The 22,141-nt window shown below is 45.8% G+C and overlaps 1 protein-coding gene across 2 annotated transcripts in view; it reads right to left on the reverse strand.

Moving 5' to 3' along the window:
- Nucleotides 1–22,141, reverse strand: part of POMT2 (protein O-mannosyltransferase 2) — a 41,445-nt gene that overhangs the window by 16,492 nt on the left and 2,812 nt on the right. For both annotated transcript variants that reach the window (XM_039232236.1, XM_039232237.1), the window contains exons 2-9: nt 18,546–18,630; nt 13,460–13,564; nt 11,630–11,738; nt 9,535–9,643; nt 7,838–7,997; nt 6,431–6,537; nt 5,687–5,769; nt 2,656–2,765 (exon numbers count right to left, since the gene is read on the reverse strand). In XM_039232236.1, the coding sequence (XP_039088167.1) occupies nt 2,656–2,765; nt 5,687–5,769; nt 6,431–6,537; nt 7,838–7,997; nt 9,535–9,643; nt 11,630–11,738; nt 13,460–13,564; nt 18,546–18,630 (868 nt within the window). The remainder of the gene's footprint in view (nt 1–2,655; nt 2,766–5,686; nt 5,770–6,430; nt 6,538–7,837; nt 7,998–9,534; nt 9,644–11,629; nt 11,739–13,459; nt 13,565–18,545; nt 18,631–22,141) is intronic.

Here is a 22,141-nt window from a genome sequence, read left to right on the forward strand (position 1 = left end):
AGCCCCGCACCCAGGCTCTGTGTTAACAGCTCAGAGCCTGAAGCCTGCTTTGGATTCTGTGTCTCCCTCTCTCTCTTCCCCTCCCCTGTTTTTACTGTCTCTCTCTCTCTTTAAAAAATAAAAAAAAATATGGGGCACCTGAGTGGCTCAGTCGATGGGGCGTCCAACTTCAGCTTAGGTCATGATCTTGTGGTTCGAGGCTTTGAGCCCCGCTTCGGGCTCTGTGCTGACAGCTAGCTCAGAGCCTGGAGCCTGTTTCAGCTTCTGTGTCTCCCTCTCTCTCTGACCTTCCCCTGCTCATGCTGTCTCTCTCTCTCTCTCTCTCTCTCTCTCTCTCAGAAATAAATAAAACATTAAAAAGTTTTTCAAAAATAAATAAATAAAACATTTAAAAATATTTTTTTAAGTATTTAAAAATGGATACTTAGAGTTGCTGACAAAGTGCTAAATCCGAGAGCAGTGAGGGTCACTAGAGGTGATTTAGTCCAATCCCCTAGTGGGCGGATAAAGACACAGGCTGAGAAAGGCTCAGTGTGATTAAGGCGTGACAGAGCCAGACTCATCCGCCCCTTGGCCCCCATATGCTCTCTCCACACCACCATCATGATGTCACACCTCCACGCGTGGGCTACAAGTGTGTAGCACTAGGACTAGTGTGACAGGGTCCTTCTCTCCCTCTGTACAGGGTAGATGGTCCTGGCTGCCATGTCTGTAACTTTACCTTCTACGGAAGGGTGAGCTATGGTTTTCTGTGCTGGCTGTATACTATGTTAGACTCTTCTGGAGAGCCTCAAACCAAAGCAAAGGCACAACGCATGGGCCGCATTCTAGACCAATGGATTCAGAGCTGCTGTGTGCTGCCCAGGCATCAGAATGTTTGAAAAGCTCTCCAGTGGCTTCTAAAGTGCTAGAAACAAATGGAGAATCAGGAATGAGAAACTAACACCCAACACTCCGAGTCAACTTTCTGGTACACTGGTAAATAAGGAAATAATAAGAAGGAATTTTGAGAAGCAAAGCTTTTTTGCAAAGTAAAGACACTGGTCATTTTGCAAGAAGAGAAATGTCACTCCCAGCTTCTCAGAACAACAGCCTGCCCCAGAGCCGGCCCACTTCCCCTCCCGTCCTCTCCCCTCCTCTCTACTCCATCACTGTGGCTGAGACTTCTGGCCCCACCACTCCTCAGAAGTGATCTCAGTTAGTTACGAGCCCCTTTACTGCCATTCAAAGGCCTCTTTCTTAGTCCTCACCTTCTCTGAGGCCTTTGCAGCACGACCGTCCCCTTCTCCTGGGGCCACTGTCTGTCCTGTACTCTCCTCCAACCTCCCTGTTCACGACCCCCTTCTCAGCCTCTTCTACTAGTGCCCTGGGAGCACCTTTACCACTGCCTAAGTATGCCGCTCCCCAGGGCTCCTTCGCTGACTCTCCCCACTCTGCACACCCTCCTGGGCAATGCCACACATCCGTCCGTGTTGCTGACACCCATGTGCTACAGGCTCAGATCTCTTTCCTGAGACCAGCCTCCAACTCAAATACACAAAGGAAACTCCTCTCCAGAGCTGTTCTTCCTCCTCCATTTCTGAGGTGAAATGGCATTATCATACATACACCTACAGACCCGGACACAGCTCACCCCAGCAGCCACCAGCTTTGGGGCTCTAACACCTGACCTGGAAAGTGTTTCCTGAATCAATCCCACTTCTGTCCATGGTCTTTGCCTCCATCCATCATCCTCTGTCATGATTATTGCCCCCTAACTAGTTCCTTACCTCCAGTCAGCTCTTCCTTTTCCTCCATCACCCTCCTGCTGGAGTTACTTTTCTAACCTAAAAATCTAATCACATATTATCATGCCTTAATAAACCTCACTGCCTCCCTGGTGGCCACAGAACAAAATCAAATCTACTGTAACATGGAAGGCCGCTACACAACCTGGCCTCCCCAGACTCTCCGACACCCCTCTCAGGCACCGTCCACCGCAGCCACACCCGACGCCCTGACACAGACACAGGGTCACTCACTCAGGTAATACTCATGGCTAATCCCCCAGTGTGCATGTCACACGTACTATCTCGTACTTCTAATCTACACAACAACCCCATGATGGAGAAAGGCACTATTTATTTTCCTCAATTTAAAGATGAGTATACTGGAGCACAGAAAGGTTAAGTAACTTGCTCAGTCATACTCTAGTAGAACCAGGATTCAAACCCAGATAATCCAGTCTGGTTCCCAGGTCTGTGATTATAACCACAATACTTGACTCATCGTCCATGTCATGCCAGGCACTGTGCTAGGCGCTTACGCTGTCAGGAAGTAGCAATCAAGTAGCAGAGAGATCAAAGGGAGGAAGCACTCACAATTCACTGTGGCAAGAGTTACCACACAAGCTTACAAAGCGTGCCAGGCAAGCCCCTCATGTGAGAGGCACCTACCACAGCATCGAGTAGAGGCGGGTCAGGGTAATCAGGGGAACACTCACGCGGAAGTCTACAGAAGCTAGAGCTAGCTAGAGGAGAGAGCAGGAGGGTGCGGGAGGAAGCCTGTTTCAAGTGGGAAAACAACGAAGGTAAAGGACAGCGGGGCAAGAAAGCGGTCAGCGGGTTCTTCACAGCAAACACTTCGGTACTGATGCAACACAAAAGGCTCTCTGACCTGCTGCTGGCGGGCGCCGATGCCCTCGGGGTACAGGTGCCTGTGGGAGTGGAGATAGCCGATGGCCATCCGCAGGTTCTTCATGGTGATCACAGAGCCATAGGCCAGGTCTGGGAGGGAGGAAGACAGTGCAGGGTGTGAGCCGGTGCAGTGCCTGCGACCGTCCCTGACTGGGAGGTGCCCCTGAAGCCACAGGACTCACCAACCCTCTAACACGCTCCGCTGGGCCTGGGACCACCTAAAGCCTGACGCAAAGCTGCCCTCCAATTTCATCAACCCAAGTGGGAGTTCGCTACAGGATCTCACTAGTGCCCTCACCTCCCTTTCCTCCCCAGGACTTCAGAAGGAGCTGGTATTTACAGTGCGCTACAATAATCAAAGCACTACAGCAAAAGATTAGAAACAGACGGTCCTTCAGTCAAAGTCTATACATACATTCAACAGAATAAAGAAGGAAGAAATATTTCATGTCCTACCTAGAATATTCTTCAAGATACGTATAATGTTATAATAGACTGTTAAGATAATTTTCACTTGTGTGAAATCCTTTTGTGTCTTTTTTTTTGGTTGTTTTATTTATTTTTGAGACAGAGAGAGACAGAGCACGAGTTGGGGAAGAGCAGAGAGAGAAAGAGGGAGACACAGAATCTGAAACAGGCTCCAGGCTCTGAGCTGGCAGCACAGAACCTGATGTGGGGCTTGAACCCACGAACCGTGAGATCATGACCTGAACCGAAGTCAGATGCTTAATCGACTGAGCCACCCAGGAGGCCCATGTGTGTCTTTTGAATCTTTTTTTTTTAATGTTTTCTTTATTTCTGAGAGAGAGAGAGAGACAGAGAGAGAGACAGAGCACAAGTGGAGGAGGGGCAGAGAGAGAGGGAGACACAGAATCTGAAACAGGCTCCCGGGTCTGAGCTGTCAGCACAGAGCCTGACGCGGGGCTCGAACTCACGAACTGTGAGATCATGACCTGAGCCGAAGTTGGAGGCTTAACCAACTGAGCCACCCAGGCGCCCCTTTTGAACCTAATACTATATAATAAAGTTCAATGGGTTTTTTTTTTTTTTACGTCTGAATTAAAAAAAAAAAAAAAAGAGTAAACAGTTTACTCCCAAGAACATCTCCTCTCTCTATAGGCCCTGCTTTATTAAGAAGCCTCTTTTCCTTCTTACTGTCCCTCTTCTCAGCCCCTTGTAATCTGGCTGCCCTGCCATCCGCCAGTGCACTGATACAGGTGCCACTCCGCCAGTGTGTTCCTTTGTTCGTTCTTCCTTTGTGCCAATTACACGCGGGCCCAAAGCTGGAGGAGGCCTGGCTGTGGCCCTGGCAGAGCCCAGTCTTGGGGAAGGTGGCTGCGCACACCGATGAACACAGGACAACGGGGAAATGCTCCAGTAAAGGAGTGACAGTATGTGACATGGTGGGAGCCCAGAGCAGAACAGGGTGAACTCTCAGGCAAAGAGTAAGAAGAATCTGGCTCAATGGAAGAGACCACAGCTGAGCTAGGCCTTTTAAATACCGAGTAGGAATCTGCTAACCCCCACAGCTCCATTTGTCTGTGTTCTCATGCAGGCCAATGTATGCAGCCCTCCACACTGATGATCACCTTTGCTTCTTAAAATGCTGTTCCCCCTTTTTGATTCACACTCCCCATGAACTATCCTCTGCAGTCTCCTGTCCTCATCCCCTTCCTCCTGCATTTTCCAGTGACCTGACGTGACCTCAGCCCTGTTCTCTTTCTCTTTCTTCAGTTTCCTTACAGATCAATACCACTGTCACAGTATCAATTACCCTTTTAGTTTGAAAACATCAGTCCCAAGCTCACTGGCCCTGTTGCATGGATTTCCCCAAGTGTCTCAAAGTCACATTCTCTACAGGGAAACCCAATGTTTGCCTTTCTAAACCAACTTTTTTTTTTTTTACCTGCTTTCCGATTTCATTCAACCCCTGGTCAGTGGGCCCCGTGTTCTCGGCACTGTACAAAGTACTGGAGAGACTGAAAGACAGTTGTGTCTCCAAGAGACAATTACCTGGCTCAAGTCCTCAGTGACATCTTTCCATGTGCAATCTCCCCTCTACATGGCCACCTGCCCTACTCCTTCAGCTGCTGCCATAACGCCCGGCTCAAATCCAGGGGTGTCCTCTGCCTCCAAATCCACCCCCTCCCTAGCCATCCTATACGTTGTCATCAGTGTCACCTCCCTCCAGCGCAGCTGTCCTGTTCTCTTCCCTACTCAAAGGCCTCCACTGGATCTCCAGTGCCTGTTTATGAAGTCAAACACCCAAATGTTTCAAACCCTCATAATCTGGGCCCAACTTATCCTTTCAGCCTGATCTTCCAGTCCTTCTCTGCAGATAATCTGCGCCTTATGCTGTCCTTTTTCTGGCCTTGATCATGCTATCCCCTAGTCCCTAAATGCCCTCTCCTCCCTTTCCACCCATTTGAATCTACCCATTCTTCCAGGGCTTGACTCAGGCAACTCATTCTAAGTGCCTCTGATGTCCGCCAACCCTCTAGCAGAAATGATCTCGTGCACCTTCGAATCCCATAGCTCTGTGTTCCCTCTTTATATACTTAACACATACAGTCACCAGATCCTATACTCTGGAGGGTGTCCATCTACAGCCTCCAATGTGGTGAACATGTGCTCAATTCTGATCTGTGAATAACTGGATAGATATGAGTCACAGAGTACCATGGTGGAAACTGACCACCAGCACTGGAAGGCCTTGTCCTTTCACCAGATTCTCTCTGGTTGGCTTCCCACAGAGCTGACTTGGATGCTTCCACAGTCACAAAGAAGTCATTCTTTAGCAGCAAAGAGCTCGCTACTCAGGGCATCTTTCTCCACTCCTCCTGTGTCCCAAGTCACTCTATTGAGAGCCTGTACCACATCTAATTGGACCTTTCTCCCCGTTCACCATCTACAGGCTAAAATAACTCAAGCTGTCATATTTGTCTTTTCCAATTCACCTCTCCAGAAAGGCTTCTGCCCTTCTACCTTCATAAAGGCCAAGAGATACTCACGTTCGGGGATGGAAGCATTATGAAGGGTGTTGCCTGAAAGCCGGGACTGAAAGGCAGAACTGAAGAAGCCATCACCGGGACCACTGTGGGGAAAGGAGGAGAGAGACAAGTTCATGGAGGGAACCCGCAATCTCCCGGGCACCCTAGGAAAAGTTCTGTGCAATCAGTTTAAGAGAAGCACAGCGAAGTGGCAGTATGGTATCACAGGAATGACACACATAATGGAGTTGGAGACACAGGGGTCCAAATCCCAACTCAGCCGCTTGCTAGCAAAGTGACCTTCGGAAGTACTTCACTTTGTTTAGCCTCAATTCCTCATTTATAAATTGGGGATTTAAAAAAGTCAAAGAACTCAAAAATGATCATGATTAAGTAAGATAATAAGTACAAAATGCTGACATTTAGTAGCTACTTGTTAGATGGGAGCTGCTGCTGGTGTTGCTGTGATGATTGTCCTCCCAACTACACACTCCCAACTAACAGGCCCACCGTGCTAAACACAAGGACTCTTTAGCGATAAGGCGAGGTTTGGCTATTAAGAAATTCTCTTCCTTCAGGTCAGGGTGCTTGCTTTTCTGAGCCTTCTGGATACCCAAAAGATAGAACATCGGAGGAAACCAACAGGTAAAACCTACCGGTCCCTTGAATATCCCAACCACAGACCCAAGAGATCACCCAGCCCACCCAAGGGCTTAGGGGCAAGAGGAAGACTGTAAGCAAGAGGCTAGAAAGGCTCTGCTATACCTTTTGTTCAGCACCATGAAGTGAACAGCGTAAGTGGCTGTGTAGAGAGTCAGGGGCAGCACAATGAGGCATAGGATGCGAGCAGTCAGGTGTTTTCCCACAGTCACCTGCAAACAGAGCCAGTGCGGGGTGCTGGGCATATGGGCCTTTATCTTACCTTATACCTTATATGCATGTTATACATAGGTTTTTATGTATCAATCAAAATCATAAAAAATGGAAAAACTAACAGCCAACGAGAAAGAGTATGTGGAAACCCTAGCCTTCCATAATAGCCTGCCACCTAAGCACCACAGGGGGTCTGCCCAGGCCCTCATCCAGCACCCCAGCCCAGCACTGTGCCGCCAGCAAGACACTGCCCACATCTTCAGCCTCGTCACTCATAAGTCCCCTCTGCAGGGTCTCCACGCTTGTGGGACCATGCCAGCCCCACACATCACACACATAACTGCTGCTCCTTATCTTAATTTCAGGTCTCAGCTTCCTCCCAGAAGCCTTCCTGGACCACATAACCTGGGCTCATACCCTCCTCTGTGCTCTCACAGCACTTTTTGGCTGGACTGTAATTGCTTCATTATTTCTCTCTCCATTATCTCTGGAGAGCAAGAATCCTTGTGTTATTCATCTTCACAGTCCATGCTTCCCACTTGAAGAGTAGTCTGTCTATATATTCTGAATGAATAAATGAACTTCTTGGAACTTTGGCTCAGAGGTGGTGGAGAAGTGTTACATCAACGTAGTTCAGGCCTAGTATCAGCTTCCCCGAAGTCTGAATCCTAGATCTATGTTTCACTCTTGTATGGTCTTGGGAACATTATTACCTCTCTCGGTGCTGATTTCCTTATTTGTAAGGAGAAGGTAATAACTACCGACCTCACAGGACTGTTATGAGAGGTAAGTGAGATAATGAACTAAAGCATTTTGCATAGTGTTTGGCACAGAATCAGCTCTTAATAAACAATACTGTAATAAACTCTAAAGGCCCTTACTGGCCTCCAAATCTGGAGACCCTGGGTTAGAAAAATAAAATTGTGAGTTCAGAAAGTCATCCTATGCAATTTGCCTAGGATCCCATGCAGTCAGTGTCTGCCATCTAAGTGGCACGAGCCCAGCTGGACAGGATCGCCTGGCTAGATAGTGTGTAGAGCATTTGAAAAATATTGCAGAAACAAACACCAAAAGAAAACTCCAAGGACGTTAGTTCATCCTCTCCATATACACCTCTCCAGCTTCTCAGCCATGGCCTGCTTCCTGCTGTCATGCTGCCCAAGACAATGGCCGGATCCCGCCCACCTCGGGCCCAGAATGCAGCCACTCCGTCACCTGCTGCAGAGGCAGAGAAGGCCACTGGCTGTGCTGGGCAATACCAGGGGGCAATAACATTTCTACAAGCACTTGGGTTCTCACCACTGGAAGACTGAGGTCTCCAAACAGGTGCCAAAGGTCTGAAATGGTGTTCCACCCCACTTGCAGGATGATAAAGAGGCCAACAAACTTGACCCCTAAAGCACCAGCCAGATTAATGCCAGTCATGCTGAGCCAGAACCACCAGGGGGCAGAGAAGGGCCTGAAAATCAACAAGACACCGAGTTCAGTTTGGCAGCTGGAGCCAAACTCAAAAGCAACAGCAGCAGTGGGGAAGGGCGGAGGTCCTGTGACTGAGAGGCTGTGTGCCTGCCCTCCTCCTTGAGGGCTCCTAACCTCAGGGGACCATGGCGTGGCTCCAAGGAGGATGTGGTCCGTGTGACCCCCAAAACCAAAGGAAGCCGTGTGACAGTGAGGAGGATATTTTTCTGGGGAGGGGGGCACCACATCTTTCAAAGTAAGCAGGCTATTGAGCAGTCAGGAGGAAAGAAAAGGGGAATCCAGAGAGGCCCACTGGATTCGGTCAGCCCACCGCGTGGTGTCACCCGCAGACCCTGAAAAGCCAGCAATTACTGGGTGTCAGGCGCTGCTCCAAGCACTTTACATGTACAAACTCTTTAACCTTCACTACAAGCTCATGGAGGGAGATCTTACTATTATTTTCTCTTCACACAGGAGAAAACTGAGGTACAGAGAAGGTCAGAGTACAGCCAGCAAGTGGTGGAGCGTGGCTCTAGCCCGGCAGTCGGTTCCAAGGTTTGCTACGTTTACAGCACACTGTGCCGTGATTTTCTGATTAGCCGGCTGCCTCCCCAGCCAGAGTGAAGGCTCCTTAACTGCGAGACCTACGTACCCCTCTCTGTACCTCCATCTCCTCACACAGTGACCTGGCACATAGTGTTTATTCAAGAAATGGCAGGTAGAAGTGGATGTGGTAGAAGGAGAAGATACCCCAAGGCCACAGAGAGATGGCAGTCACTGGATCTGGATTTATTGGCATAATGAGTCTGGCCATGGTGAAACCAAGCTGACTCCTGGAAATGCCTGGTTGCAGCCAGTTCTTTCGGTCTGAATAGAATGAATGACCTACTCTCCTCTCTAGAGGCATTAGGATGATCTGGAAAAGACTAGTCTGGAGGAAGACCAGACCCACCAGAACAGCTCTAGAACTGACCAGTCCTCCTGATGGGTATGGATCATTTAAGCCAACCTTTGTATATGTTATTCCCATTGGCAGGTTGGGGCTGGACACAAGCACTGAGGGTAGGGACACAAATAGCTGCCCCGCGGTTTACGTCCTGGTGCCCTCCCCTCTGGGACACAGAATGTGAGATAAGGTTGTCCTGGGGTCTCCCAACCATCTTTGGTGTCGAGGGGTGGCTTAGGAGATGGTGGGGTCGGGGAAGGCATTAGGACTCCTCCGTGATGTACACACACCCCTACCCAAATCCACCTCCGTTGTAAAAATGATAATACTCTTGAAAAACACAACTGACATTTTCTTAGTCTCATGTAAACCAAAAATACAGGTATCTATAGAAAATATTTTTAAAAATATTTTTATGACCTAAAATGGGCAATCTAAAAATATGCCTGCCTGAAGTTCAGCTTCAAGACACGTCCTGAGGCAGCCACCCTCTCCCTGGCCGTTATAGAAATGTTGGCGCTTCCACAGCTTCTGAGCCACCCCCATGCCCCCTCACCGCCCCCCCCCCACCAGCAAAGATGGTGTTTCTGACCTGTTGGCACAGGAGTTGTACTTGACCATGCTCAGCATGGCAGCCATGATGAAGAACATCAAGATGGGGTCAAGGAGGATGTACTGGGACAGAGTGAGGCATCCTGTGTCTGAAAAACATGAGCTCAGTGGTCAAAACATAGAATCAGAGATTGGCCCCTCTGAGACCCAAGCACCCCACAAAAGGAAATAGTGCCCCTTATGCTTAATTATATGTAAGCATTTATGCAGTCAAGACCAGATGAGCCACTGAGTCATCGGGGAGGTGGAAGGCCATGGCTTTGGGGTATGCCAAAGCCCAGGAGTAGGAAACTGAACCTCACACTGCTTTCAGGCCTGTGACTCAAGAAAAGACCCCGTCATTCACTCAGACAGAGCAGTTCTGAGATGAGGGCTCCTCCTCATCTCCACCAGCACAGGGAGTTCTGGTGCCCTGCTTATGTAGCCACAAACTACCTCTACTGAGGGTAGAGCTTTAGAATTTTACATGAAGTCTCTGTTGGGAGCTGATCCTCCACACGGGCACCAAAGTGATTGTTTTTAAAACAAAATTTCATTACATCAAGCCCCTGCTTAAAGCCTCCATAGTCTCGCCATCTCACTGAGACTAAGCAACTCCTCGTGACGGCTGCCAAAGCCAGCACAGTCTCCCTCCCCATGCGACGTCCTCCCCCAACACCCTTTGCCTGCCTGCACTGGCCTCCTTACTGCTCCCTGAAGCCACCAAGCGCTGCCTTGCACCAGGACCACTGCACATGCTGTTCCTTCTGCCTAAATGCTTTTCTGTCAAACCTCTGCATGGGTTAATCTTCTGCTTCACCCAGGTCTCTGCTTGAGGCCACCTCCTCAGAGCTGCTCACTGGCCACCCTACCTACAGTAAAATCCCTCTCCACCACTCTCTCCCTTATACTACTCTATTTTCTACATCGCACCATTGTTGAAGTTGCTTATTTATCATCTGCCCCAACTGAAGTTGCTTATTAATTTACTTGCTTCATGGTGGCAAGCTTCATGGCAGGTAAGCATCAAGGCAGCAAAGTATCTCAACAGCTTGTCCTCTGAGGCCAAGAAAAATGGAATAGCACAGAGGAAATGCTTGAAAAATAGTTACGGAATGAAAAAAGAGTAAATGCTGAATGGATGAATAATGGAAAAGGAAATTAAACACACCAATCCTCCTTAGAAAGGCCCTATCACCTTGCAACATTATGTCAGAACAGAGCCAGAATCAACCCTGAAATACCCACCTCACTTGGCCTGGACCTCTTTAAATGTAAGTTCTATGAGGTCATGAATTCACTTTCACAAAAACCCAAAAAGAGCACAGGATCATTTTCTATGGATCAGCTCTTATTTATCCATATGAGAACTAGCCATAGAAAACATTTAAGTTCTCATTTTGCTATCTCTTGCCACCCAGCTACCTCTGAGACATCTGTACTTGCATTCAGTTGAAAACAGTTAAGGAGGGGGCACCTGGGTGGCTCAGTCAGACACCGACTTCGGCTCAGGTCATGACCTCACGGCTTGTGAATTCTAGCCCCGCAGTGGGCTCTGTGCTGACAGCTCAGAGCCTGGAGCCTGCTTTGGATTCTGTGTCTCCCTCTCTCTCTCTGCTCCTGCCCCGCTCGCACTCTGTCTCTGTCTCTCTCTCTCGAAAATGAAAAAACATTAAAAAAGAAAAAAAAGTTAAAAAAAAAAAAAAGAAATCAGTTAAGGAATGCAAACTTACAGTAACCTGAGAGGAACAGAATTAGAATCATAAGCCTCCTTCACATACATTAATGCACACACACACACACACACACACCCCTTTATCTTCTTATCTACAACAAACTCATATGTGGATAGCTTGGAGATAATCTATTCCTTGGGATTATGTATACGAGCTCTCCCTTCTAATAACATAAAGGCTTACTTACATACAACTATTCTTATATGTAAGTAGTACTGGTGAAGAAAATAAGATTTGTAATATTTTACCCAAATCTAAAGTTACTGGGCCCATGGATAGGATCCTTAAATGTATTGATTTCCAACTATACTCACACTGTGGCAGGCAATTTCCTAAGAAGTACGGTACAAGACAACTTACCAAAGGTGAGGAGGGCAGCAGCGAGCAATGCTGCCGGAAAGGACTTGGACAGCTCCAACACAGTGAGGTAGGCAAAGGGGACCAGCAAGGAACCAAGGAAAGCACAGAACTGTGGAGGGAAAAGAAAAACAGTCAAATAGCCAACTAAGCTAAGCATCAGAGACCTACTTGACTTGGTACAAACTAATGTTTAAAATGGAGGACTTTAATGCAGGCGTGACTTGGTGACCTGAAATCACCTGGAATATCTAGAAGTAAGAAAGGGATGGTGTGACAGTGAATCGTCATATCAAGTTACATTCATGTGCCTACTGAGCACCAACTTGAACACTGACATGAAATCAGCAAAGTTCAGCCAGGTCAGTGTGGGCAGGATAGCAGAGTGGTTTCAAGTAGGGGACTCCGAAGTTGGACTCCATCAACTGCTAGCTGTGACCCTGAAATAGTATATCTCTGAATCTCAGCCTCCCTATCTATGAAATATGAAAAATTAGGGTTCCTACCTCATAGGGTTTTCTCTGGAGATTAAATGAGCTAGTTTTATTAGCACACACAAAGTACTCAACAAATATCAGGTTCTATTACAAAACTGTGGGTACAAGTTGAGAAAGACTTCTCTAAGGTGTTTTCATATTCTAGGTAAGTCTAATGTGATTTTTGTTATATCTCCCTTAGCTCTTTTCTTCAGTCACACCAGAAATCACTCTTTAATCTACAAGCTGCATTTTGGTTCTGGAAAAAAGATTACCTGACACTTAAATACCTGGAGAGTTGTTTTTTGTTTTGTTTGGAACCATCAGCCTTCTCCCCACCTCCCTACCCTATCCATCGAAAGTAAACAGACAAGCCCAGGGAATGGGAACCCTTACAGCTTGGGTGCCACTTTTTATCAACAGAAAGCAATGTATCCTAGTGTGAAAGCATACAAGGCTGTTATATTTGGCCTTCTCAATTTCCACAGCAAGCCCACAGTGAGTCACACCGATATCCAATTACGTATACTACATGATATTCAAAAGTAATTAGGAAGACACAGAATCACTTAAGAATATGAACTTGAGGGTAGGGACAAATCTCATTTACTGTGGTATGATATGACCAAGTAAATCATCCAATGATTAGTCCAAATAAGCATATAGCGTTTATCCAAAGCGCTTTGAGCTCCTTAAGGAGCTTGTAAATAAATGCAGCCTGCTCTGAGAGCTCCATGTCGGAGGTCAGATGTTGCAGGTTTCATTCAGCTACAGATAAGGTCCCCACAGAGTTGGGTATTTAGGCCTGGCCATGCTTCATCAAGGCTGGTGTTGGGACTGGGGGCAAACACATAGCCTCCCCTAAAAGGCTGGAAAGCCCCTTTTGGGTGCCTGAACCCTTCATAGGGAAAGAAGCAGGGACCTGGTGACAGGGGTATAAGATGCTAAAATCTTAAGACCGGCCTTCAGAGGTAGGCAGTACTCCAGCAGCTGTGGCCATGGAGAGGGAGGATGTGGAGCCTGCCAATGTGCTGAGGCCAACGTCAGGGCTGCAGGAGACTCCTGGCTGCCTGGGTCCTAGGTTACTCTCCAACCCAACACCTGAAGCCTCACAGGGGCTGGGCAACAGGTGACAGTGTGTGCTTGCTCCTACGCATGCAATTTCGGGATGACCTGCGGCCTCCCTTCCCTTCTTAGCCAGTTCTGAGTCTCTATGCCTGAATATCTACTACAGGATGTAGGTCCAACTGCCACATAAAGTCCCTTTGTCTACACCTGCTACCACTCCAAGGCTTCCAATTGTTATGTGCTGAGTGAGGCCCCAGGGTTCAGTTTAGAGCAAGTCAGGAAGGCTTACCCCTCTCATTCCCATGTAGTTGTGATGCTCATATTTGTCCCCTGGCTTCTGGAACAAAAAAGTACCATCATACCCGCTCAGGTAGCCAGCAAGACCTATCAGCATCTGAGGAGAGAAGGAGAACAAACAAATAGAGGATGAGAGACTTTTAAGATTCCTCTGTCCCCTGACTTTCCCTCCAGCTGCTCCCAGACTTTGGTTTCCCTTGACAACTGTCCACAGGAGTTGCCAATGTGACATTTTCTCCTGCAGCTGTTGCAGAGCAAAGACTCTTTTGTCCACAGAGCTCTTTGCTCGAAACAAATCCTCTCTTGTGTTAAGGCCAAGTTGTTGGGAATAGTGCAGATTGAACACTTAGGAAGAAAAATCCCACAATGTGAACGGCAGGGCCAGTGAGGGGCTCTCTCATTCAGCCTTCTTTCATTTGCTATGAAATAAAACACGACAGCTCATGGGGGAAGCCATGGGCAGGGGCTGATTCCTGGGAGACTGACCCACTGAAAGGAAAATGAGGTTCCAAGTCAGAATGAGGAGGGAGAAAAGTGGCCAAGGAGTTACCTACCAGGAACAGGCAGAAGGAAAGAAAGTGCGGGAAAAAAGAATTCAAAGACAGACAGACTTTTCCAAAAGAGAAAAGTCCCAGTGGAAAAAATACCAAAAGGCCAGAGACCAGTTTCTCTGATTTCCAATATTTCAAAGGAGAGCAACTTTGGCACATTCCAAACCAGAACAAATCAACCATTATATTAAGACTGAGATTTGTGAATCCTTCAAAACGTTCAAGAAGATCAGCTTCTTCATTGCTATCTTTCCATGGCTGTCAACATTGTAAAAGTCTCTTTTCCATACAAGCAGTCAGAAGTGGCTAAGACACAAAAAACTGTCAGGAAATACCAAGCATTGTTAACAGCCCCAGGAAGGCCTAGCCGGACCCCTATGCCCCAGTTAGGTCGTGTGGAGGGATACTGGCTGTACTGAGGAAGCCCCTCCCTGCGACACTGCTGTGGGGCCTTGGTCTGGACCACTAACCAGCTCCTGTTTCACTTTCGCTCTAACCGGCTTCACTTTCTATAATCCCATGGCAAAGAATAGAAGCCAAATGCTTATTAATGATTATAAAGATTTGTTTAAAAAAAAAAAAAAAGAAAGAAAGAAAGAAAAAGGAATCCCAAGGCTCAGAATTTAATGTAACTAATTTAATATAAAGTAAGAGAAGGCATTGAAAAGACAGAACCATCCAAATACCTAGATGGACAAAAACCAACAGGTGACGATTAAATGGATGCCCCTTTCCACCTGGGATCTCAGAAGACAAATTCACCTGGAGCTGGGAGACATTCCCAGAATGCTTGGCTGGTCTGGTCAAGTGAAGAAATGCACAGATGGTTTGCATCTCAGCTCTCTAACTGCAGACAATACTTAATATCTCTGAGCTACAAGTAATAAAACCTTCCTTGCAGGGGGTGGTGAGGATTAGACACAGTGCAATAAGTCAAACAGCAGGCACCATGCCAGACACCAGTTCCCTCACCATTCCCTTAAGGTTAAAAGTAGCCCTGAGCTAATTTTCTAACTAACTCATACAAATCAGTAATAGTAATTAAAAAAAAAAACCTACTAGAATAATGGGAAAATGCATAGAAAACAAAATAATAATGGCTAATTAACATATAAAGAAAATGTTCACCCCAGCTCATAAAGACATGCAAATGAAAGCAGTGACATACCATTTTTCATTCTCAAATTGGCAAGGTTTTGAAAGTATGATCATACCAGTGCTGGCAATGGTGCAGGGGGGGGAGGAGAAGAACCCTCAGGAGCTGTTGGTAGGAGTATATATTACTATAATATTTTTGCAGAAAAACTATGCGATATGTAACACAAATTTAAATGTGCATCTCCTTTGACTCTTTAGTTTGGCTCCTAAGAAACTTGTAGACACACCCACACAATTTTGAAAAGATAAATGTACAAGGAAATGTACACTGCAAAATCTTTTGTAATGTCTGAAAACTGGAAGTAACATAAACGCCTACCAACTGAAGATACGTAAAATAAACTTATGGCACATCTGTATAATTGAATAATATACAGCATTAAAAAGAATGGACTACAACAGCCATAAGGAAGGATGAGCTCATGCCATATGAGACAACACGGATGGACCCAGGAGGTATTATGCTAAGTGAAATAAATCAGACTGAGAAAGACAAACACCATATGATTCCACTCATAAATGGAATCTAAAAAAAAATGAACAAACAAAAACAGAATCAGACCTATAAATACAGAGAACAAACTGACAGTTGCTAGAGGGAACAGGGTGGCGGATGGCAAAATGAGTGAAGGGGAAAGGGAGATACAGGCTTCCATCTATGGAATAAGTCACGGGAATAAAAGGCACAGCATAAGGACTACAGTCAATGATAACGTAATAGCAGTATAACATCACACCTGTACTTGTGAACACAGCATAAGGCATAAAAACTAGTCAAATCACTAAGTTGTACACCTAAAGCTAATGTAACACTGTGTGTCAAATATACTCAAATTAAAAATAAATTCATTTTTTAAAAATGGAGTATATTTTTATGTGCTAACATGGAAAGAAGTTAAGATATATCATATTTAAAATTTAAGTTGAACAATTTTAGTCTCATCCAATTTATATATGTAAGTTGTTCAGGTATATGTACAAATATATACACACTTATATTTGTATAAAGAATTTCTAAGAAAACATATAAGAAACATATAAGAAATAATAGAAATATGAGGAAAGGTGGCTTTTGACCTTTTACTTCCTTCTGTGCAGATCAATTTTTCACTATGTGCAGGCATTTTTACTTCACTCAGGGCGGGGGGCCGAGGTGCAGCGGCACGTATCGGCCTCAGTACTGCAGGAGAAAACTTCCCATTTGCAACTTCAAGGTGCTTTCTGAGTCTTTGACTTGCTTGGTCTTAGAACCTATGAAGCTGCTGTGTTCATCACCCTTTTTCAACCAGGCAGAGCACAGGACCGTCAGGAGATAAATTAGCAGGGGGGTGGGGATAGGGGTTTAAAAGAAGCCTCCCATTTCTCCCTTCACACAGGGAGCAGATGGGAGGCCAGGAAGGCTTAAGTTAAAACAAATCAACCAGTGTCCCACATGCTTCACTGTGCTTAGCGCTAGGGGACTGCAAAACCACACAGGCAGTCCTCAGCTGAACACCGGGCTGGCTCGCCTAGGGAAAATCTCCAGCGCTAGCCCAGTGCAAACATTTCACGCATTCTATTGCTTAATTGTATGGTAGTAACAGATGCCATCGAGGACTGGGGCAAGGCAAGTTTCATGAGGCAGTGTGGGAGAAAAGTTCAGAGAGTAGAGGCTAAGCCAGCCTGAACCTTGACTCTGCCACTTACGAGCTTTCCTCCCTATGGCAAACTTCTTTTCCTCTCTGTGCCCCAGTTTCCCCATTGGCAAAATGGGGATATAACAGTACCTACTTCATAGCTTATTCTGAGGATTACATAACATAATGGATGGAAAATAACTGAAACAGACTAAGTTTTCAATTGCTCTGACTTTTATTGCTATTATCTTTAAAAGGAGACAGGAAGAGGCATAATATTTTCTTTTTTTTTTAATTTTTAATGTTTATTTGAGAGAAAGAAAGAGAGCGTGCATGGAGAATCCGAAGGAGGCTCCAGGCTCCAAGCTGTCAGCATAAACAGCTGACACAGGGCTCGAACCCACAGACCATGACCTGAGCTGAAGCTGGACACTTAACCAACTGAGCCACCCAGGTGCTCCGAAGCATAATATTTTCCACTCTAGCTCTGGGCTCAGAGCTAATTTTGAATTTTGTTTTTAATGTTTATTTATTTTTGAGAGAGAGAAAGAGCATAGCAGGAGGGGCAAAGACAGAGAGAGTCACAGAACCGAAGCAGGCTCCAGGCTCTGAGCTGTCAGCAAGGGTCCGATGCAAGGCTTGAACTCACGAACTGCAAGATCATGACCTGAGCTGAAGTCAGATGCTTAACTGACAGAGCCACCCAGAACTAATTTTTAAATCAGCCGCCATCCCACCTCCCTCTCCACCCCTCCCTGGTCCCTACCCAGTGGTCCCTTGTGCCCCTAAGCCTACCTATCACAGCCTACCACCCCTGCTTCCCCTCACCCATGCCTTCAGCCCCAAGTTCTCCATGCTCCAAGATGACTCCCCAACTTCCTAACAGACCAATTCCTGTCCCCTTGGTGCCGATGATCTCAGCCTTCAGTTAGGAAGAAGGAGCTGATCCATTAGCCTTCTCAGAGGTGGTTGTTTTAAAAGACTAGAATGAATTCTGATGGTGGGATTTCTAACTGTAAAAACCGTGAGAGGTACCGGTCAAAGACTGTGAGTGTTGGAGTCGGGGGAGAGAGGAATTGTGCTCCCCCTAGACAATCAGCTCCCCTAAGCAATCTCTGCTTTATGCAATATATTCCTTCTCTCCATTTCTTTTTTTTTTGGAATTGAGATAAAATCCATATACCATAAGATTCACCATTTTCAAGTGTACAATTCAGTGGTTTCCAGCCTATTCACAAGGTTGTGTGACATCACCTCTACCTAATTCCAGAACATTTCATCACCCTGAAAGAAATTCCATGCCCATTTGCAGTCACTCCCCAATCCTCCTTCCCCACCAGACCCTGGCAACTACTAATTTAGTTTCTGTTTCTTTGGATTTGCCTGTTCTGGACATTTCGTATAAATGGAATCCTACACTATGTGGCTTTTTGTGTCTGACATCTTTCACTCAGCATAATGTTTACAAGACTCATCCATGTTGTTGCATGTATCAATACTTCATTCCTTTTCATGGCTGAATAGTATTCCATTGCCTAGCTAGCTATACCAGATTTTTTATGTCCATCCATTGGTTGATGGACTCCCTCTCCATTTCTGAGCCCAGAGGACTCCTAAAAATACCAGAGATTTACCGTGTAAGCAGCTGGCCTGGAATATCAGGGATTTCTTTCCACAAACCCAAAAATTAAATACAAAATTGAGACTTTGCTCTGACCATTTAAAGAGAGCTGTGGGTCCTCACACTGCTCACCTTTCCCAGAGGCGGGTGTACATCAAAGAAAAAGGTGCGGTTGATATAATAACTTCCCATTTTTCCAAAGTGAGTTTCATCCCAACTAAAGGAAAAATAGAAAGAGAAGTGAGAATGTTTAAATTATCATACAATGCAAATAGCCATAATATAACATTGTAAAATTTAATTACAGTTAAAACCAAAGGCCGTAAGTTTTAATCAGTTAATGAGAAATTTTGGATTAAAAATTTTTTGACTCATTGGGACATGTGCCTGGCTGAGTTGATAAGAGTATGCAACTCTTGATCTTGGAGTCGGGAGTTCAAACCCCATGTTGGGGGTACAACTTACTTAAAAAAATTATTTTGACATAAGTGATTTGAGGAAGACATCACACTGATAATTAACCTTTATTGAGACATATGAGAAAGGTTAGCAAACATTTACCAACTAGTTATAAATTTAAGTGAAATCTTTAAGTGAAAATTAAGATTTTAAATCTTAAAATTAAGTGAAATCAGAGCTTGTTCTGTAACTTGGGTTTCTATTTATTTTAATAGAACACAGTTTTCCTATAAAACAAAAAGGTCCGTAGTAAGAGTTTTCTCTAAAGTCTGTTACCTTCTGACTCTGAGACTACTTTGCTACTAGACAGTGATTACCATGCTATTACAAACCACACCGTGGGCCACTGAACAGTAAGGGACTACCAACTATGATTGTCACAGGAGTCTAATTTCGTTCATTAACCCTCTGATACTTAGCCTGCAAACTATGAACTCACTGAGCTTATTATAATGAACTAATCAGTATATAAAAATTGAGTTAGGAGCCAATCTAGAAGCTACCCTCGTTGCACAAATTATTTTCCAAGTAAATACATGATTCCAACACATTAGCTTTTAAACACAATGCAGAGATCTCATTCTTCTATACAACCTCTTCGCATCCTGCAGAGACTCTACAGCAGCAGCCTAGCTATTGAGTACAGCCTGGCTGTTTCTGTTTGTCAGTCCCTTCCTGAAGCTCAGAACAGTTGCTTTTTAGTGACTAGCCATCCCCAGATCAGCTTCCATAAGCAGTCATTACCAACCTACCATGTAAGGGGCAGAACATGCTTTTCCCCAAAATGTAGGGCTCTTTTATTTTTTTCTTTAACTCAGTGGGTCCAATAAAATAAAGTAATAGAGTAAATAGAGTAAATCTATTTCTGCATCTGCTGCTTACTCAACCCTCTGCCTGACACAAAGTGAGGACAGTGGCATGGAGATGTCAAAGAGAGAAATAACTTCGGAGCAGTGTGACAAAATAGGTTTGCAGAAAGAAATCAGTCCCAGTTCCACCACTTACCAACAGTACAACCTGGCAAAATCCTTCCCCCTCTCTGGATCTCTGTTCTTATCAACATAATGAAGACAATAATATCTGCTGTGTGCCCTTCACAGGCAAGTATTAGGACTCAATTTAGAAAACACACGTGAAAGAACTCTGTAGACTAGAAAATCCCACACACTCATAAACTGTCCCAGCTGGGCACTGTGTAAACTGTCCCAAGACGTGTGGTTCATGTGAAGGTCTGTTTGGACACATATTGACAAAGGGGTAGGAGATTTTTACTTCAAAAAGTTCCCAGTAAAACTAGTAGTAACGTTCACATTTCTTCTTGGCTTTTCTTGTGTGTTTGTGTTGGGACAGACGGTCCTCCCTGGCTCTCTCTTGCTGCTACAGGCCGTGCTGGGCATGCCAGGAAGGCAAGGTCCTGGCTGCTCTTCACTCGGGCCATTTTCTCAGGACTGTATGTGCAGAGAAGCAACCTTGAGAGAAGAGTTGGCATCTCCCTCTGGGGCAGAGAGTACTCTGGTTTACTAGCTATAAACCAGTGGGGTCCCCAAGCTCAATACCCCTCAGCTGTGATGCAACTCCCTGCATGTGCAGGCATTCATTCAGACCCACGGTGCCACCTGGGACTCTGGGGGCAATAGGAACTGATGCCAACGTGCTGATGCTCCCATCCTGCTTGCCGTGCCATGAGAAATAAAGTCTTTTGTCTCTGACCCAGTACTCTGTCTTCTGCCAGCATCCATAAGATAATGACAGGCTGACTTATTAGTTTGCAAGTTGGGTAAAATAAAATCCCAGACCCTGACGGTTTGTGGTCACAAGCATCGGATGCTGAGCTATACCCTTCTGTAAGAGAAAGGACAAGGGCCTCATGAGCTGAGAATGGAATCTGATAAACAAATGTCCTTACCAGGGCGTCTGGGTGGCTCAGTGCGTTAAGTGTCCAACTTCGGCTCAGGTCATGATCGCACGGTTTGTAAGTTCCAGCCCCACGTCAGGCTCTGTGCTGACAGCCCAGAGCCTGGAGCCTGCTTCGGATTCTGTGTCTCCCTCTCTCTCTCTGTCCTTCCCCCACTCACGCTCTGTCTGTCTCTGTCTCAAAAATAAGTAAACATTAAAAAAATTTTTTTAAATAAATAAATGCCCTTACCCAAGTGGTGGGCAAGGAAGGTAGAAAGAGTCTCCCTTTATTAATGAGGCTGAATGGAGAAAGAACAGTCTGAATGCTGCCTTGGTTACCGCTCACTCTCTTCTGGGAGAAATAAGAGATGTAATCATGACAATGGGGCAGCAAGCCTAGCAGCCCTAACCAAAAGGCAGTATGGATATGGCTGCTGAATCAAGGAGTCTCCAAAGCTCATAAATGGTGCTAGCAGTAAGGAGATCTTACTATTCAATATAGAACACTGGGGCAACAGGAACATATTGAAGGTCCTTGGGTGAGCTGTGTGCTCAAGACAAAAGTAAATGTGCCTTGCTTAGTGGCTCAGAGTCCTTTCTCCCTGTGTCCCATGATCCCTCTCTCTCTACCACAATCTCAACTGTGTTAAAAAAAAAAAAAGAGGATTAAAGGTGGGACCAAGATCTCCCTGTCCCTAAAGAGGACTGAAGGCCATACACATGTATCCGACCCCCTGCATCCAGCTCTCCACACTCTCCACTGGGGAACGGCCTAATCTCTGGATGGCCGTCGCTATAGTTACTGATGCAGGCCTGTTAGATTTATAAGTTCAAGGGAGGAAAAAGCACTCAAATTCAACTGATAGGGTCTGGGCTAAGCCCCCAGTGGGGGAGGAAAGGTAAAATGACCTGTGGGTAGGGCCCCTCTACTATTGTTGTAGTTCCCACTGTGGAAATATACTGGTGCTGATCCTATCAGTGTCAAAGAGGATTATCCCACTCTGGGACTGCCTGTATTGAGAGGTGATCCTATCCTCTCCTAGGTGGTCCAGAAGAAATAATATAAATCCCAAGAAGAGAATGTGAAACCACAGTCTTTAAGACAAAGGGCAGCTGGAGCCAGAGGAGGCCATTCTCCAGGATAACAGCGCCATCTGCTGGACACAGGTACCAAGCACACACTATATAAAAGGGACAGCTACCAACCCACTAAGTTTTTGTTATAATTGACTGTCTGACCCATGAAGACCTCAGGACTCTTTGGCTTGATATTGCCACTCTGGGGTGAATCAGCTTAGAATCTAAGGCTACAAGGGAAGGGCTCAACAGGCTTGCTGGTCAAATGGTAGTGATACAGCTGGCCTGGCCCCAGA

Source organism: Hyaena hyaena, unplaced genomic scaffold (assembly GCF_003009895.1).
Source record: "Hyaena hyaena isolate Hyena2069 unplaced genomic scaffold, ASM300989v1 scaffold_65, whole genome shotgun sequence".
NCBI lineage: Eukaryota > Metazoa > Chordata > Mammalia > Carnivora > Hyaenidae > Hyaena > Hyaena hyaena.